This window comes from Wyeomyia smithii, chromosome 2 (assembly GCF_029784165.1).
Source record: "Wyeomyia smithii strain HCP4-BCI-WySm-NY-G18 chromosome 2, ASM2978416v1, whole genome shotgun sequence".
Lineage (NCBI taxonomy): Eukaryota > Metazoa > Arthropoda > Insecta > Diptera > Culicidae > Wyeomyia > Wyeomyia smithii.
In genome coordinates, this window is record NC_073695.1 from 22,844,795 (window position 1) to 22,864,691 (window position 19,897).

The 19,897-nt window shown below is 40.7% G+C and overlaps 2 protein-coding genes across 3 annotated transcripts in view; one reads left to right on the forward strand and one right to left on the reverse strand.

The window, feature by feature from the left end:
- Window positions 1–1,108: 1,108 nt before the first annotated feature.
- On the forward strand, window positions 1,109–3,880 carry LOC129720708 (protein lethal(2)denticleless). The gene is made up of 3 exons (XM_055672313.1): window positions 1,109–1,296; window positions 1,362–1,997; window positions 2,057–3,880. The coding sequence occupies exons 1-3, from the start codon at window positions 1,254–1,256 to the stop codon at window positions 3,544–3,546; spliced, it is 2,169 nt and encodes a 722-aa protein (XP_055528288.1). The 5' UTR covers window positions 1,109–1,253; the 3' UTR covers window positions 3,547–3,880.
- Window positions 3,881–6,963: 3,083 nt separating this feature from the next.
- Window positions 6,964–19,897, reverse strand: part of LOC129720707 (uncharacterized) — a 45,020-nt gene continuing 32,086 nt past the window's right edge. The window contains exons 2-7 of one of the 2 annotated variants that reach the window (XM_055672312.1): window positions 11,489–13,173; window positions 11,177–11,424; window positions 10,920–11,114; window positions 10,478–10,865; window positions 9,581–9,606; window positions 6,964–9,514 (exon numbers count right to left, since the gene is read on the reverse strand). In XM_055672312.1, the coding sequence (XP_055528287.1) occupies window positions 9,208–9,514; window positions 9,581–9,606; window positions 10,478–10,865; window positions 10,920–11,114; window positions 11,177–11,424; window positions 11,489–13,173 (2,849 nt within the window). In that variant the 3' untranslated portion in view covers window positions 6,964–9,207. Of the gene's footprint in view, window positions 9,515–9,580; window positions 9,676–10,477; window positions 10,866–10,919; window positions 11,115–11,176; window positions 11,425–11,488; window positions 13,174–19,897 lie in introns of both variants that reach the window. The other variant, XM_055672311.1, reaches the window with a different exon arrangement.

Below are 19,897 nucleotides of genomic sequence, written 5' to 3' on the forward strand. Positions count from 1 at the left end.
AAAATTTAATTTTAAAATTCTCTGCATTTTCTGAGTTTGAAAAAATTACCATTGTATTTGTGGAAACCAGCTTTGAATAATGAATAAACACAATGACACTAAAAAGATTCAATGCAAAAGCAGAATTCCGTGTGCAAACTCGCACTTTTTTGTCACACTTGTAAGTGTGATCTGCGATTATATCCTCTACAAGTATGGGTCATTCAATGTGTTGTTTGAATGTTCAAAAATAAATATAAAATTGGAGAAATTATCGACCATCGAAGTTTTGCTATCTATCCCTGTGTTCTGATGTGTTCTTTCAATCAACAATCAGATTCACTGCAGCTCATGTGTGTGAATCAGTTGAGAAGAAAAATGTTACTTACATAGTAACAGACACAATTATGGGTCACTTTTGGCATTTAAAATCATTGACTCTCTAACATCGTCAAAATACATCTCAAAAATTATTTTTCTTGTTGTAAAAGCTTGATAATAAGTTATTTTATTGAGTCTTGATGTATTATCATGCAAAAGTAATAAGAACAACCAAAACATGGACGGAGCCACAACTGTTCACGGTAAAATGTAACATTACTACAATTATGGGTCACTTCGCTTATGCACCTAGTAGAATTAATAATAATCGTTGTGACATTTGCAAATTTAAATCATTTCAATCGTATATAATAAAGTTAACAACTGAATTTAAAAACAAATGAAAATTGCTCAGTTTCGTGAGAATAGACGTATTTTACACAAAAAAAGTAGTTTGATTCTATGCCCACCCGCAATAATTCTTGATAAAAAAATCGCTTCTAAGGTTTTTGTCAAAAACAAAACAAGAATATTGCTAAATCTTGAAAACTTGTTTTCACCCTTGCCGGAGATAAATTGTGTTTTGAAAAAAATCCATCCAAAACGCGTCCAAAGCGATATTTTTTTCGAGATTTTTTTCAACACAGCAGTAGTGATTCAATGTGTTGAGAATCATGACGTCATAAAACTCACGCTCACCTTCTCATTGCATTGATTTTGATTCTCTTTGCGCTGTCCGCTGTCATCGGCGTTCTCTTTTGCCGTCCGTATTTTCCGTTGGTTATTTCTCGTTTTGTTTTGAACCTCGACATCGTCAGTCGGTCAGCATCGGGTATGTCAATGAGTTAAATAGCGCCAAAGAAAGTCCGCCCAAAATTTTCCCGCATTAAGTAACCGCCAGCTTGCATTCGGAAGATTATGCTTTTGCAGGGTGGCACGCGAAGTGCAGCAAGATGAATACGGTTATCAAATTATTGGACCGCCAGTACGGTTACGGTAAGCTAAAGTAATTGTGCGTAGATTTCCAGGAAAAATCATGAAATCGGTTTTTTCCGTTGCAGCTTCTTTGACTTCGTATGATTCGGTGTTAACGCGGTTGGCTGTTCATGAACAAGATAGCTGGAAAGGGATTAGCCCTTCGGTACTGACCGCGGATTTCAATCCTGCTCCACCAATTTTGGCAGCTAAATTTTCGAAATGTGAAGGAAATGAACACATTTTGGCGATTGCCAATGAAGATGGAAAAGTGGCAATTCAAGATACCAATTTACCAAACAAGGAGCCGGGTGGGGAGCGTGCGCTGGAGGGAGAGCAGTGTCATTTGAATGCGGTGTTTGATATTGAATGGATGCCTGGGGATATGAAGCTGGTATCCGCTTCCGGCGATCATACGGCCCGATTGTGGGAGCTGACGGAATCGAAGTTGGTTAGCAGTCAGGTGTTCAATGGACATTCGCGGTCCGTTAAAACGGCTTCTTTTCGACGGACTGATCCGGCGGTTTTCGCCACCGGAGGACGGGATGGTGTAATTGTTCTATGGGATATACGAGCACAGCTCGGCTCAAATTTGGCTCCTAGAGCCGATAGTTGCATCTTTAGCGGTCACGCCGGAGGTCCGGGAACGCCTTCGGCGTATCGCAAGCGAACAAGGGCGACACCAAAGATACCGCCGAATGGGTGCAGCAGTAGTATCACAGGTATGGGGATTACGCTAAGTGCATAAAGCTGTTTCATAACAAAAAATTGTTTTGTTCAGGTTTAGCATTTCAGGATGATAATACGCTGATTTCATGCGGCGCTGGAGATGGTATAATTAAAGTTTGGGATGTCCGGAGACACTATACCAGCCACAATCGAGAACCACTACCAAAGTACAGTTTCCCGTATGCAGGGACGACGACCTTAAAAGGTTTTACAAACCTTCTAATCGATGTCACACGGAAGCGACTTTACGTGAATTGCATGGACAATCACATTTACTGCTATAATGTTTCGAGTTATGCCACGGAACCGATTCAACGGTATAGTGGTTTCAAAAATGGAACATTTTACATTAAGTCATATTTAAGTCCGGACGGACAGTATCTAATCAGTGGATCGAGTGATGAAAAGAGTTACATCTGGAATGTGGACAATCCGAATCCATTGGCTCGTTTGAATGGTCACACCGTTGAAGTGACCAGTGTTGCCTGGATGCAGTCCCATAACGATATTCGGATTGTTACTTGCAGCGATGATGCAAGGCACAAAATCTGGCGAATAGGACCGGAGCAGATCGAATCGGATGACAAATTAAACTACAAGGGAGAAGCGGAATATTGCGAGAAATATCGCCAGCAAGCGACTAAAGTGAGACTGAAATCATTGGAGTTTACACCAAGGTCAATCCGACGGATTATGGAACGGAATGAAAAGACCCCAAACACCGTCGAGAAAAAGGTCACCGGAAAGCGAACTTTTGTTGAGATGGCTGGTTTTGATCAACAGGATGATTTGTCAACATCTTGTTTGGAAATCAAGCGACCAAATATAGAAACGCGGGGACGCAGGTTGTTTAGTCCTGCGAATACGAATAACAAATTTTCAGGGTTTGCAGCATTAGAAATCGCATCGAGTTCTTCGACTTCTCGAAGTCTGAATACTATTTTGGAAGAAAGTGACGATAAATCATCGGCAAACTGCAGATCCCCCTTGACGATGTCAGATTTAAACCTCAGATCGCCGGAAATTGATGGTTCGAACCAAAAACCTTCCAATGGTTTATCATCTCCAACAATCAACCTGCCGAATTTCGTCATTGATGGCGATGCCCCTCACTTAGTCAACGTCAACACTAACATCGGTGCTAAGCGCAAACTGAAGGAGAATGTTGACTGGTTAACAAAAATACGAAAGCAAAAGTTACTGCAAGCTGCCAAATCTGTCGAAACGTTGTCATCCGGCGGTGCATCCGACGAAGTCTCGCTGCTGCAATCGCCGCGATTACAGCTGCTGAAGACTTCGGACGATAGTCCGTCCACGTCCAATAGCCATCAGCATCTACCCACTACACCTCGCAGAAGGGCATCCCGATGCGGGTCGACTGATGGTACTGGACAGCCTAAAACACCCCGAAGCAGACGGAACTCGATAAGTATAAGCCAGGGACATCCAACCACTCCGGAGACGTCCATTCTTAGGTTTCTCATCAGCACAACGCCAACCGGTGCCGGAGGGGGCAATGGGCCCAGCAGTAGCCTTCACTGATCATTTATTAGACAATTTCCTAGCTACATTTTGAGCTTTGTTGGTTAGAAAACTCGAACTTCTTTTTTTTTCTGTATATTGTTGAGCTTGCCTTAGAGTTTCGAATGTTTCAATAACAAACACTGTTTTATTGCTGCTTTATTCACGCACATACTAGTTTTAGGGATAAGAGCATCATTTATCCGGGATGTCTTGACTGGTTGACTTCGTTATTATAAGATTTTATTAGAAACGATAAAAATGTATAAATAATTGCCAAGTAGTTTAGCAATTTTCACACAAATGCGATGAGAGCTACTTGCGAACGAGTGTATAAATCAGATAAAACGTTTTGACTTTTTAGAAAGAAAAATATAAAGATTTTTTTTCTGGAGAATTGAATATATTGTCATTTTTCCGAAACATGAACGACTGTGTGCTTCGTCCCGGCATGAAGACTCGATTTCCTTCTCATATTTTTTTCCAAAAAAACTTACCAAAATCAAAATTAATTATTAATTCTACAGTCACTGGCGAAGCATGGAAAGGGGGGGGGGGGGGGAGGGGCGAGCACTTCGACGAACACCTAAATGGCGCCCAGGCAGAGGACCAAAGCGGCGGAAAAAGTGATCCCGTCGGTGCGACAAACGTAGAAGACGTTTCAGACCCAACGATAGGTGAAGTTAAGGGGTTAAATACCTTTTTGGTCGAGAAAAATGAGGGAAGTTTGGATCTATTTTTAAGTGCATAGCACCATTTTCATTGCATCAAAGGGGTATTTTTCTGAAAGTACAGTTTATCAACAACAAAAAAATACGTTTGATTTTGAGATATTCCAATTATTAATGGCCGTTTCCCCGAAACGCTATTTTTTTTTTTGCAGAGGCTTGCGCCTGCCTGCTATTCAATATTGGGTGTAATGAATCGAGCGGATATCAACGCGCGGGGTACGATTTTTAAAAAATCCAGTCAATTCGTTTGCTTTGCTGATGACATGTCCGTTGTCGGCAAAACAACTGCGGCGGTGGCAGAACAGTACACCAGACTAAAACGCGTAGCAGCGAGGATTGGGTTGCAAATAAATACGTCTAAAACGAAGTATATGCTAGCCAGTGAAACCGAAGCCGACCGACAACGCCTAGGCAATAGTATTGCTATCGACGGCGACGAACTCCGGGTAGCCGAGGAGTTTGTCTATCTTAGCTCACTGGTGACTGAGGACAATGATACCAGCCGTGAGATCCGGAGGTGTATTATCAGCAAAAGTCGTGCATACTATGCTGCCGTTTGCGCATCATGCAAACGAGAAAAGCGATGTTTAAGTTTTACAATACTTTTACGCATTGCGTCAATGTGACAAATGCAATTATGGGCTTCTAACCAGTTTTACCTTGCAATAGACTGTTTTCAATAAATCTAGTTGAAGGTTTTTCGATTTAACATTTTTTTTCCATAAATATACCCACTGGGACAATAATGCCGAGAAATTCGTCTTCCAATATGTAATTTCTACGCATATCAGTCCCACCACGTGCATGCGATGTTTCCCGATAAAAAGTTCGTACTGGGGATACAAGGCTGTTTAACCTGTCACGAAAATGATCACGCTAATCTTGTTGTCTTTATACGCAAGTGATGACAGTCGAGATGAAAGTTTAGTTAATTGAATAAGTATCAGATGACTTACTATTACAAAGGGGAATTGTTTTTTAGATTGCCCATTCCTATCATATTTGAACGTTGTTGGGCTTTCACCATTTTGGCAACATACAAAAGACAGTTCTTACAACTTCCATTTAGTATGATTCTCATGCGTTTATTTTTTTATGCTCGAAAAGGAAGAGTATTCAGATTACAAACCAGCAAACATGGCTTAGTTATCCCTAACAAAGATATGAACGTACCGCGTTTAAATAATCAAGCAAAGTGATTTTCGGTACCGAATTTCTGAAACCTGTAATGTACCAAACGTTGTTAGGAGAAATCTTTAGTGCTTTGTAGCCCTTCCCAAGTTATAAATGAATTAGAACAGAAAAAATCTAGTGGGACGAATATGTGTAGAAAATCATCGATGGGACAAACAGACTGGTATAGTTTTTCAAGATTTTCGGAACAAACAATGTTATTTTCAAAAGTTTTCAAAAACATACGTGAAAATAGACGCATTTGTGATAAAAAACGAAAATCGACCAAAAGTAACATGGGACAACTATGCGTAGAACGGCAGTATGGGCTTCACAAGCAATTGCGGTCGAACAGACTAAGCCCCCGTACGAAGTGTAATCTGTACAAAACGCTCATAAGAACGTGGAAAAACGTCTTCTACGTGGAAATTTGGACAATGCTCGAGAAGGACCTGCGAGTGCTCGGAGTTTGCGAACGACTAGATACTAAGGGCGATCTGTGGTGGCGTACAGGAGAACGGAATCTGGAGGCGGAGGATGAACCATGAGCTCGCACAACTCTTCGCTGAACCCAGTATTCGAAAGGTGGCTAAAGCTGGACGAATACGTTGGGTAGGGCATGTTGCAAAAATGCCGGGCAACTACCCTGCGAAGATGGTGTTTACTACAAGTCTGGTAGGAAAAAGCCGACCAGGGCGTAGGGGGCAAGTCGGGTGGACCAGGTGAAGCGAGATCTGGCGTGGAGTATACGATGTTCCAGAGATTGAAGAGCGGCAGCCAATAACCGGTAAGTTCCGGAAGTATAACTTGCAGACTCACCATCTGTTTGTAGATAAGACATACGACTTAAGACATTGTAGAAGGTGACATACGTACATACGGTCAGTCGCGTTCGTAACGTTAGATGGACTGGAGCAGGGGGATGCGCTCTCCAACTTACTGTTTAACATCGCCCTCGAAGGTGCAGTACGGAGAAAAAATTTTTTTTCACAGAATACGCATTAACTATTCCCGAGTCTTATGGCACTGAAAATTCGTAGTCGACCACGTGGTGACCACCTGGTGGCTTCTTCACACTACCACATTAAACACTTACCCAGCAAGTCTGTCACCGCACTCGCAACACTTTATTCCTATTAGCACATTTGAAGCATAACTTCTGTCACTAAAGATTTAGATGAATCTAAAATAAACCAATTGGTAACTTCTTGAGGAAATTAACCCTAACATAAACCTATATGACAATAAATAAAGAACAGTCAATTTTGGCCTGAAACTTTTGAAACAAATAAAGAAGATAAAGCGTTCGTGTTCGCAGCTTGCTTCGATCGAATGAAAGTAAACGAATTCTTGTAATTCTTGTAATATTTCTGATTTGATTACTTCATGACTTCTTTCTGAATAAATGAAATGTGAATAATCTCGTTATTGACTAGTGTGATATTTTTTGTGAAACGCGATCATTTGTTGAGTGATACATCAACTACAAATAGGTATATAAATGTAAAAAAAAAAACAACCAACCAGCAACATCTTGTTTGAATACAAAATTTATTCCGTTGATCTGACTAAACATCCTGACTTACACTTCTAAACGGTGCTTGTTAGTATAAATAATCGTAGGTTAAGAAGTAAAGAGGGAAGAACGCGTTAAGTATAGAACATGTCAACTCACACCTAAACGTTAACTCAATTGGAAAATAACATTCAAACTTATCTCCAAAAGGCACTAATCTAGGAGAATGCTTGCTTAGTTTTGTTGATTAGTTTTACCTTCTAGTATTAGTCATTTTTTAAATGTGCCAATAAAAGAGAGGAAATAAATACAAACTTACCGATCAACACAAAAGCGAATCCATGTGAAATACGTTCAATCTATTGTCTAAGTTGAAATACAGCACAAAAATATCACGTTTACCAGTCTACTAACAGCACTATGAATTGCAGCACTACGTATCGCGTTCTCTAATTATGTACTAGTAATAAGTTACCGACGATTTCGTATAGAGTGTTGTTACTTCTACAGGAGCTTTAAAATGTGTATTGAACGCCTTCGTCCTAAGTAGCAGTTTTTTTTGACAACCTTGGTTACAAGTTTGATATAGTGTGATTGTATTATCCATACTAGGTGCGATCCGTCGTTTAAAGAGCCATTTTATGCTTGCTAGTGGATCGAATTTGAGCAAATCATTTCGCCTTTATGTCGGCCCTTCCGTTATTGCGGATCACTATTTTCAGATTTGCTAGATACTGGATCAGGAAACTGATTCGGAAGCACTAATTGAATAGTAGCGATTCGGAAAAGTATTCCTTTTAATCTTATCTATCTGAGCATTGTAAATAAAGTATAATTTTGATTCGACTGAGGGAATTCTACTCTAGTATCGAAGCAGTGTTTTGCTCCAATATAAGAAGTTTATGTTTGTCTTAACCCATCCGGTTTTTAATCCGAGAAATAACTTGAAACCCACTACTTGCCCAACTGTGTTTAATTAAAGTTTAATCTATCCTCTAACCTTCCGAAATAGGTGAAAGGATTAATGGCTAGTTTTTATAATTATCTTTTGTTGTAAAATCACATGCTCAACAAATATGACATGAAAGGGATATTAATGGAAGTAACTGAGTAGATTTGATATTAACTATACACAGAGTAACAAAAAACTTACTAACGAGCACATAATTCAAACAGAACAGGGCAGCACAGTGTCAGCGTGCAGAATTTGCGATGAAATCGAGTTGCTTTCTTTCTGATCAGTTTGAATTTCACTTGATACGTGAAACATGCACACCAATATGCCACAGTATATGAGTGCGCAGCAATGTTTAATTTATGTACAAAAAATATTATCCTGGAGCTCTGCCACTTGTCTTGAGCATTCCAACAGCTCTCAGTTACAATCAGGATAATTTCTGAACCGTTATACAATTCGTTTTGAGATGCACGACACCTCGGAGAGTGGTCAGCCCATCCGCGCAATTTTTCCTTTTTTGCATACGCTTATGAACATTTGTTTTTTTTTGCTGTTAGAATTTTTACAATTTTTATTCACTTTTTGCGTGTATATAGATTTTCTTCGTTCCATGAAAATGTTTCACAAAGTTCATCAAATGTTAATAATGTTTGTTAAAGTTAGTACCGTTTCTAGTATGTGTATAATAGAAGCAAATTTCATCTAACATTTCACTTTATACTTTTCACTTGTTAACTATAATATAATAGGCGTAAAATTGATTTCTATTCTATCCACTGCCTTGCACAAAAAAATTGATCCTCGCTAATGAGTGGTTCTGGAAAATAGCTTCGCTTGCCATTCCTTAAACTTTCACTTTCTGATTGTTAAATATATTACTATCAAAAAATAATATTGATAATGGTTCATCCAACTCGATCCTACCAATCCGGATTAATGACTGTACAATTGATAACTTTTCGCATAAATTTTCTGCGCATCGCCAAATGTTGAGTTTCATAAATATGGTTTCAACCCATCAGTAAAAATATATACGTGTTTATGTTATAAATTATTGCTTCGTTCGCGTGGTGCTTTGCTTCCTATTCTCTTTTCGCTCTCACTCACATTCGGTCTCACGTAAAATTTGCAGTTTCTAATCGCGATAGATATTTGATATCCACATTGAATCGAGAAAAAAAAAACCTCCGAAAACAAAAAAAAAGCACTTTAACTTACTCACAACTTTTCTGGTGCCGATAATAAACAATAAAACCGTTCGCATTGGATCGCACGGTCGATCCCATTTGTTCGCTGTCCCGCCCTCAAGCCTGCAACTGGGCATGCTGTTGTTGCTGCTGCATTGCCAGCTCGGCTGCCGTGGTTTCGCCATTTCGCTTGGGACTCGAAGTAAGCGTCTTTTCGGATTTCTTATCCAACTCTTCTTTGAAGAAAATTTTCGTGATAACAATATCACCAGTACTGAGTGTTTGGCAGGCGGCCTCTTTGGTTTCGGCCTTTGGTACCGCCGCTCCTGGTGGCGGCGGCTGGTGTCCGTGCTGCTGCAGACGGGATGACACCTTCGACGCACCACCAGTACCGGCGCTGCCTGAGAACGATTTTGGTGGTCGTCTGAGGAGATATTTAAGAGATATTAGAAAAAAATCAGTTATTGAAGCGATGATAAGATAAACTCACCCTTTGGTTTCCTCCTTTTTCGCCGGCTGCAGAATATTATCGTTAGTTACTACTATCGTATTGGAATTGAAATTGTTCATGGTCTCAGTGAAAGACTGGCGGTTGTTTGTTTCGTTGTCGGTTTGGTTCGGTAATGGCAGGCGTTAATTGGTACAGGTTTTCGAGTGTGTAAGGGTATTGTTTTATTTTTGTTTTGGTACGACACGTGCACAATGTGGATAGGAGGTTCGGATAGGCGGAAACAAAATCGAACAAGTTGCGGGGTGGGGGTAACACAAAGTTGGAAAAGGAGAAAAAAAGCAGAAAAAAGTGAATTAATTTTCGGTTGCGAATGAGTAAACGTTCTTACTAGCACTACACGCAAAGCCACGCATCCCAGTTGAAGCAGATAGGAAAGATTCGACAAAAAACGGAAAAGGCTGTACATGTACAGGTTTTAGTACAATAGTTGAACGGGAGGACTCCAGTAAGAATAGAAATATCAGTATCTATATTATGCTTCAAATAATGAAACGAGTGCGATATTTCAAGAAACCATTAAATATAAGGCCTAGATTCTTTAAAAACTCAAAATGCGTTACAACAAAAATATTTTCAGCAGAAGGAGGCAAAGTTATCAAGTTCTAACAATATGTTTAGGCTGATATAATTTGTTCGTGTAGCCAAATTTCTAAGACAACCGAGAATAGAGTGATGCAAGCAGGCATGCTATTGGGTGTCCTTTGACGCTTCATAACTAAAAGTATGCAGAAAAACATGCCGTAACTACTGTGGAACAAAACAGACTTCCACCACCAAAATAAGAAAAAAAAAATGAAACCAAAACAAGCACTCAAACCGATCCAGTCTCCAAACGTCAACAAAACTCCACCAGGGGCGGCGGGGTACAAAACTCACCTGATCGTTCGGCAGCAGCGTAGCGGCTGACAGAATCGCCTCCAGCTTGTCGATCTTGGCCATCCGGTCCATGGTCGTGTTGGAGAGAATTTCGTCCATCAGCTGCATCGATTCCGTCAAACTGGGCGGTTCGGAATTTTTCGGAGAGAATGTTCCGGGTCCACCGTTACCACCACCACCACCAGTTCCACAGCCTACTCCTGACAGAGAGTTGTCCGATGGTACACTTTCCAGACTCGGGCAATCCTGCTCGGTCGGATCGCAATCGTCGTCAGAATCGCTGGCGTCACCGCGATCCCGGTCAAAGTTCTCTAGCTTGTCTAACTTTTTGGCTACTTTGCAGGAAACTCGGAGTTTTTCCTTTTCTTCCTCGGTTAAATCCATATACCTAAAACAGAGCAATTTAGAACCCAAATCGATGGTGTAAAAAATTGAACCTGACCTAAGTAATCGTATCTCTCGGTTGCTCAGTACCACATTTTTGCTGGCACCTTTTAACTTTGCTTTTAGGTCCTGGATTTCCGAACGAACCTTTCGCTGCTTTTTACGCATTTTCACGTCCACTGGGCGGATTAACATTAAAATCTGCTCAGTACACAACTCCGACAAAAGCTCTCGGTATTCAGGTTTAATTGATCTAAATATAAGATAATGTGATTTATTATTCGTCAGAATCTATTTCAGAATGTTGACACTTACGAAGCCATATTGAGGTAAAGCTGCTCGTTGATTAAAATCAGCACATCACCTGCTGCGTACAGTAACATATCACGGGTTAGTGGCCTTCGGGCCCAATACTTTTGATCCCGACGGTAAACGTTCTTCAGCTGATCCTTCATTGGATTAACGGTGGCGTTATACATCTCACAAAGAGTGTTGAGCGAAACGTTTTTAACTTTGTATACTTGTTTACCCTGGTCCTGGAACTGAAGCACGGCATGGGCAGACTAAACCAGGGAAAGAAAGCAGGTTTAAATAAACTTCACAATTGCAAAGCGTGTTAACATTTACCTGCGTATCGAATACATTGCGTAACATAATCTGAAACTGGTTGTACAGATTAACCGAATCGTTTCGACAGTCGTGTATAACTTTGATCACTTTTTCGGCCTCCAGAATCTCCTTGATGCCACCGTGGGCCACCATATCCGGACAGGTGGCTACGTCGAAGATGAACGCTTCCCCCCGGGTTGTCCCCAGCTGGATCATGGTGATCTGACCGCGAACGCCCAGATTGATACCCTCGCAGTCGAACGATATCACGGCCTGGTCTTCGTATGCCGACTTGAGGATGGCTTGCGTCACAAACAAGGACTCTTTAACCGTAGAAATGACACGAGTATTTTGTAGGACTTTTATTTTCCATGTGTCCCCTATGAAGTAGTTGTTCGAGTGCACGGGACTGGCTGGTGTTGGCGAGACGGGATGCGGGGAAGGATTGTTATTTGCCTGAATACTTCCCCCGCTGCCGATAGTTCCGGGGCCCACACCGCCGCCACTGTGAAAGTTTTGTTGAATGGCAGACATCGATTGCTTGTCTTTTTCCAGGTTCTCGGCGAGCGTTTTTATCACCAAACTATTGATTCGCTGCTTGAGCGTTTGGTTTTTCGGATTCACAGCCAAATTATTGTTGAGAAGATTCGCCTTCTCGGTGCTAGGGTTGGTAGAATTTGCTTCTTGTTTTGAGTTCGAGTTTTGCTGCTGCTGCTGCTGTTGTGATTGACCCTTTATGTATTGCGTATTTGAGAGTGACGGGCAGTTTTTGGAGCAAAGGTTTTCCATTTTAAAATCATTGTTTATCAGCAAACTGTCAAACCCACTGGTGGGTTCATTTTTGTTGCTATTCAGTACATTGACCGCATTGTTGGTTCCAATTCCAACCGAAACCGGTTCGTTAAGCTTAAAATCTCCTATCATGTTTTTCGGTGAGGCTGTCCGACTTGTGTTACTGCTGCCATTCGTGCTGCCGATTATACTACCACCACTTCCCCCGGTGCCAGTGCTTCCGGGACCAAATATGGTATTGATAATGTTCAGCTTGTCCTGAGCCTGCCGAATGTGCGAATCAGACAGCTTTGGCTTCTGCAATAGTGTGACTAGATTGGATTGTATGTGGAAGCAGTCAGAAAAGAGCTTCAGAAAGGTTTTCAAATCATCGGGAGTCTTGAACATGTGGTACCACTGCTCCTGCGGGAAGTTTGAAGTTACCATATGGAAGAGCTGGTCGACGATAATCGGTCCTTTAATTTCTATGATTTGAGCAAACGAATCCAGCAGCTGCTGGGTAGCCTGAGTGTCAATGAAGGAGTTCGGAAGGTGCAGCCGTTCTGAAGCAGGAACATCTTCCTCGTTTTCGCACCCGACCAAAACCACATTCTCTCCGTCCACCACGTGGAAGGTGTCCGGATGTTTCAGCAAAAATTCCGTAAACTCACGGATGTGCTGTCCGGATATGTGACGGACTTGTGGCGATGCCTGGCTGCGATGGCCCAGTAGACTGCGAATCGGCACCTCCGTGCCTTTGCCGTACTGCAGCAGTTTGTGTTTGAAGTAGTCTTTTGCCTCTTGGATGTAGTCCCGCTTGTTCCCGATTGATGGATCGTCCAGGTTGTTCGAAGCGCTGTAGCTGTTGATATGTACAAAGTCTCCGCTGATCTGGAACAGCGCTGGGTAGTTCGAGAGAAACTTTTTCAGTCCTGAAATCGGAACAAGTAGACAAATGAAAAAGATTAATTCAATACAGATTTATGACAGGAAGCATAATAAAGTGGGTGCTATTGCTTTTAATGAAACCGTACATTTCAATTTCACTACATGTACAGGCAGTCAACATATCGTTCGTCATGATATTTCACCGAACAGAGAAAGTTGCAGTGAAATCCAGAACACAGACGCTGTTTACACAAACTGCATCTTCAACAGTTAGTAAACCGAATAAATAAATTATGCAACAACAATTAAATACAACACCACCACCAACCATGCCTGAGCTCTATCAGATCATGTTCGATTAGCCTCTGCCTGCATGTGGGGTTGCGAGGAAGCATAAAACAAGCCTGCAACTGCACACGTCCGTATCGACGCAAACGAGAGCTGTTTGCTTTATTAGGTCGATTGGAGCAGATTAGAAGACCAGATAAGCGTGGTCGGCGTGCATAACCTACTGGCATCATCGGTTTGCTTCCAGTTAAACCCGTCCGGAGCACAAACACAGCTCAGCGCAGGGTGTTTCATATTCAGTAACATCGCTAGCTAAGTTTTACTATATTTTCTCAAATCTATGGCTCGATGAATCTGAAAATAATTAACACCCTAAAAGATTAGAAGTCAGTATACGCATACATTGCACACCATGCAGTAATAGAGTACATACTGTGTACTTGGGTTGCTCTTCAAACCTGAAACCGATACAGGGCAAACATAATTAAGAAACGGGAGGTGAAAAATTGGAGACGATCTTCAGCTGGAAACATGGAATGCAGAAAGATTTACCACGTGTATGGATTTCGTCCGTCGCGGTGAGAATGGGGGTTCATTGAATTTAAAGATATTATGATCAGGCTTGGAAAATTTCCCCTTAAGTTGCAGTTTCAAAACAGAAAACATATTCTAATTTATGGTTGTTTACAGGAAATAATAGTTTTTGTATCGAAAGTTTTCTAAAAACAGTAAAGCAACGAATACTGTTTACGCTTTTGTTTTCATGTTTGTAGTTCCCACGCTGTTTGGCGGGTAACTGCGCAACCTGAAGGAAAAACTTGATAATCACACCTAAAAAACGAATTATCATTGTTCGTAGCATCAAAAAAGCAAAATAGACTTTTCACTTTGAAGAAGTTTGTTTGTCATTCTTAGCTTTTTTTGTTGCTTCCCATAGGGTTTCACTTTCGTAATTATCTGTGGGTTATTAAGTTAGTAGGCAAATTAAGAAGATTGGTAGGCCATAATTTTACAGTTCTCCAGACACGGTAGAATTTAAAGCAAACAAGGCAGGCGAAACGTGAAATTGCATATCACTCATTGATGCGGCTCTACCTCAATTATCTAATCAAGGTCATCTTTGAAATTTCCGGCAGAATAAACTAAGAATATTTAGTATAGTTGTAGCTTTTTTGATAACTTTAGTTAAATGAACCAGAAACTGCAAGGAAAAAAAAATACCGTCGTTGAAAGAGACCTTATTAATATGCACAGCTGTGCTTCAAAAAATTGTTCAAAGAAGTTTTTCAAATTCAACTTGAAATATTCAAATCCAGAAAAGGGAGACACAGCAATTTTTTTACATAACTTCACAAATAGGTGATCAAAAGCCCTTTTATAGAAAAATATTTGCCTAACAAAGGGTTGCAAATACTTAACAAAGCAATTGCAATCGATGGTACAGAACGCTGTTTTATGGCATGTACTGTCTCATATGGAATATTCCATAATATTCTTACTCTAACCGATGAGTAGGTTGTTGAATTGCACTCGCGGTTTTAAAATACAATGTTTGAAAACGCAATAGTGCAAAAGATTAAAAAAAAGCAAAGCTTTGGTGCTTCATTCCGTTTCGGAACTTGATCTTCTGTTTTTTATACACACACATACTTCGCAGCCAACTGTTAAATGTACAGGACAATTGCGGGGCTAGCGCTACGATCCTACTGAAACTAACGGTCTCTCCCAAGGCGAGACTCGAACCTACGACGACTGGCTTGTAAGGCCAGCATCGTACCTCGAGACCATCTGAGAGGTCCGAAGAGGTAAAAGATTAAAATTATTATTTGCTGTTAAAGTGTGTATCTAGTTTCATCGCAGAAAAAAACTGGAGGTACTTTTAAAATATAAATCGTTTAATAACTGGAGATTCATTTCGTCATGACGGAATAATAGGCTATGAACTATCCCGTCATGACGGAATAGTTCGTAGTCTCTATGTTATAGAGTTTTGACAGTATGATTTCGCTGATTTACTATAACGTTATACTTTTGAGTCACAGATGTCATGGAGGGGGATTTAAATGGTGAGTTGACAACTTGGAAGGAGCGTCAACCTCAGCTCCGGTCCTTACAAGTTCCTATCTTACCCCTCCACGAGTCATAAGACCATTATAGACTGCCAGCTTAAACATGGACGCGAATGTTTAGTGTATCTTGGGCAATGTTGTCATCCGGCAACAGCTTAGTGAGAAAGTGCGTCGTGATCATTGGCGTGTTAACCATATCTCGGCGGTAGAGGAAATGCTTCTACAACCCCAGCGCCTGTTCACCAAAATGGTGCGGCTTTTAACAGCGTCTGTTTTCCATGTTAGAAGCGGCTGATCAATGTCATGGTGCCAGCGTGGGACTCTAAACAGTGCTGTCACGATAGTTCTCCGGCTAGACTGGGGGTTGGTATAGGCCTTACAATCGAACAATCGGCATAGACCTAGGCAACGAAAACGGACTAACGATTAGAAAATTCGCATCATGGAACTGCAAGTCTCTAAATTTTTTAAGAAGTACACACATTCTTTCCGACTTATTGTGGGTCCGCGAGTTCGACATTGTTGCGCTGCAGGAGATATACTGGAAGCTCCCTTCCCTGGTTCATACATACAGGGATGGTTACACCATCTCTTTAGGAGCTTTAGGAATTTGAACCTCCAAGAACATACACATACGTAGAACCTGCTTCCAACATACCCGAACGAACACATAAGATTCGCATGGATTCCGTAGGATTCTTCACATTGAAATCGTGAAGCGTCCTCGATAAGGAATCCTGAAAAAAGAATCCCCGAGAATGCCCAGTCTATAGGGCTAGGATTCCTGAATGAGAATTGTGTAATAAGAATTCTTCAGATTCCCTTGGATTCCTCACATTGGAATCGCGAATCGTCCTTGATAAGGAATCCTGAAAAGAAATCCTTAAGACTGCCCTGTTTATGGGGTTGGGATTCTTGAATGGGAATCGTGAAATGAGAATCCGTCGGATTCACTAGGATTCCTCACATAGAAATCGTGAAGCATCCTTGATGAGGAATTCTGAAAAAGGAATTCTCAGGAATGCCCTGTCTATGGTGCAAGTATTCTTGAATGAGAATCGTGTAATGAGCATCCTTCATATTCCCTAGGATTCCTTACATTGGAATCGTGAATCGTCCTTCATAAGGAATCCTGAAAAGAAATCCTCAAGACTGCTCTGTCTATGGAGTTAGGATTCTTGAATGAGAATCGTGTAGTGAGAATCTTTCGGATTTCCTAGGATTCCTCACATTGAAATCGTGAAGCATCCTTGATGAGGAATTCTGAAAAAGGAATCCTCAGTAATGCCCTGTTTATGGGGCTAGGATTCTTGAAGGAGAATCGTGTGAGGAGAATTCTTTGGATACGAAACCTTTTACTTCAACCGTTATGTGCTCGATGGGGTTCTTGGGTACCCCAAATTAAAGTACTTTTAACTTTTGCAATTTTCATTCAATACTTGATTTGATACTTGTAGCACCAAAAGATTCAGTAACTTATCTACTTTTAAATCAGCGTTAGCAGTGCCTCGAAAAAATTCTCTCATAGCCGGATATCCGGTTTGTAAGGGATATATTTCGAAACTGGGGAATTTTGAATGGCCGAATATCATCCGATATGGGTATTTCCGGAATCGGGATCATACCCAGAGACTAGAAAACGACCCAGACGCCATTTTGAATTCCAAAATGTCGTCTGGAGTCTATTTTCGGTCTCTGTGCATAATTTAGATTCCGGAAATACTCATATTGGGAGGTATTCGGCCAGGTATTTATATTTCCCAGAATCCGGAAGTCACCATTTCAGAATTCAAAATGGCGTCTGAGGTCGTTTTTCGGTCTAGGAGCATCATCCCGGTTCCGAATATACCAATCTTGTATGGTATTTGACCTTGTTTTATTTATTTATTTTGTTGGTCACTAGAAGCGCCAGTGTAATTTATTCCGGAAGGACCAAAATACCCAAAACCATACAAATGGCCTGTTGAAGTAATTCTATGTATCTTGAACCAATAATTGTTAGATTTTTTCCAAATATTCATGAAATTCCTCAGTTTTCGGAATATTGGATTTCCGGGTATGAGAGAATTCTGACGCTAATTTCGAAGTAGATAGGTTACTGGATCTTTTGGTGCCATCGAAATAAAATGAAAATCACAACAGATATAAGAATTTCGAGCATGAAACGGTTAAAGTCAAAGGTTTCGTATCCGAAGAATTCTCATAACACGATTTTCACTCGAGTATCCCAGTCCCATATACAGGGCATTCTTGAGAATTCTTTCGTCAGGATTCCTTATTGCGGACGCTTTACGATTCCAATGTGAGGAATCCTAGGGAATCTATGCGAAACCTATGGGTGCGACTAACGTATATATGAGTTTATTCTAACCGGGACGTCAGTTATGTCGAATAGTCTGTCCTCGTTAGAGTCAGTTGTTCAAATTTGTAATTCTTTTCACATATTTAAAGAAGTTTCTTTCGCATTCTAATAGGTTGAAACAACTTCGGCTTGATGCTAGAAGGACGCAAGGTCGATGTACAGTTGCAGTGTTCAGTTTACTTTGGTGATACCCATATATATTTGATTTCTAATCTTTCTGAATCATACCATTTGAGGTTCAGATCAGAGGAAGCCAAGAAGGGGAATCTTGTTTGGCTGATATATAATAAATGTTACATTGAGCGTCCTAGTAGAATAGAATTAGATATACAGAATATGCAATGTTTCCATTCGGTTCTACTAGTACTACAAAAAATCGAATACCGCTGAAATCGTCCGCAAATACATATTTCGGTTATTACTTATAATCTTTTTAAGAGAGAAATTTTCATTTGTTAACCATCGATTACACGATTGTTTGGTCAATATCAATAGGTTTTGTATACTCCTAAAGTAGAATTACCAAGTTACAAGATTAAATTAGGATGTAGAACACACTGAGAAAGAAATAACTAATTTTCTCAGAAACGCAATTTGATCCAAAACGGAAGCAAGTTTACCGTCTCTCGTGATGAGTATAATATTCTATATGATGTTGGTTAGATTCTTCAATTTTATTTGGAAAAGAGATAGACACATTACGACACGTTTTCCTCAGTGTTATGCTATACACTCAGTTTTTTTACGTTGGGAATACGTATCTCGTAAAAAACCACGTTCGAAATTCCACGCCTAAAAATACGCGTTCATTCAAAATACCGCGTAAAAAATATCCTCGTAAAAACCCGCGTAAAAACATTCTGTCCGGATCGTAGAGACGATTCCTCTTACGATTCTGTCGCCGAGTCGCCGAGATTCCAAAATTTGGATTCTTTAGGTTTTCCATAAGCAATTCGAACATATTCTGTCCGTATCGCAGAAACGATTCCTCTTACGATTCGTTTGGATTTTGAGGATTCCTCTCACGATTCCGTCACCGAGTTATAGGAATCCTGGGAATTCCTACTCAGGATTCTCAGCGTGTTGGTTAGGGTAGCCTCCCATATCGGTACATCTGGAGATCACCACAACAGATTCAACACAAATCGATCACGTTTTGATTGACGGAAGACACTTCTCGGATATTATCGACGTTCGAACCTATCATAGCGCAAACATCGATTCTGACCACTAGCTCTATAGTCGAAAAGCGCCAAAGACCTTCGGTTGTCAACAACATCCGCTACCGTCGGCCGCCACGGCATGATCTGGAGCGACTTAAATTCCCCAAAGTCGCTACTCAGTACGCGCAAAGCTTCGGGGCAGCGTTGTTGAATGAGGGAGAGTCTACCGAAGCCCCTTTGGAGGACTGCTGGAGTACGGTGAAAGTAGCCATTAACAGCGCAGCGGAAGGTGCTTTTGAATGCTTTTGTCGAGAGGAATCGACGTAATGGCTGGGTCGACGAGGAGTGTCAAACGATTCTAGACGAGAAGAATACAGCGCGGGCATCGATGCTGCAGCAAAGGACCCGTTATAACGTAAGTCAATACAAACAGAAACGAAGACAGCAGACCTATGCTTTCCTAGTATAAAAATCGCCGCCTGAAAGAGCTACAGTGTGAGGAAATGGAGCAGCTGTATCGTTCTCAATAAAAAACACGTCTTTTTTTGGGTCTCATCATCCCGGTTCCAAAAATACACACATTGGATGGTATTTGACCTTGTTTTATTTAACTGATTCTATGGCCTCTAGAAGCCTCATTGGGATCTTCTCCGGAAGGAATTTTATAAACTTTGAATCAATAATTTTAAAATTTTGTTCAAATAATAATTAAATCCTTCAGTTTTGGAACATATCATCACGAAACCGGATTTTCAGGAATAAGAAATTTGTTTCAGAGCATCGCTTTAACGCAGCTGAAAAGAATCGGTGCAAAATTAGCAAAAAAAGAACATTCTCATTAAGGATAGCAATAAAATACACTGTTCATACTGTTCTGTGCGAACTT

Coding starts and splice junctions, on each gene's coding strand:
- LOC129720708 (XM_055672313.1), top strand. CDS start 1,254: ATGAATACGGTTATCAAATTATTGGACCGCCAGTACGGTTACG. Junction 1,297..1,361: donor GGACCGCCAGTACGGTTACG/GTAAGCTAAAGT, acceptor TTTCCGTTGCAG/CTTCTTTGACTTCGTATGAT. Junction 1,998..2,056: donor GTGCAGCAGTAGTATCACAG/GTATGGGGATTA, acceptor TGTTTTGTTCAG/GTTTAGCATTTCAGGATGAT.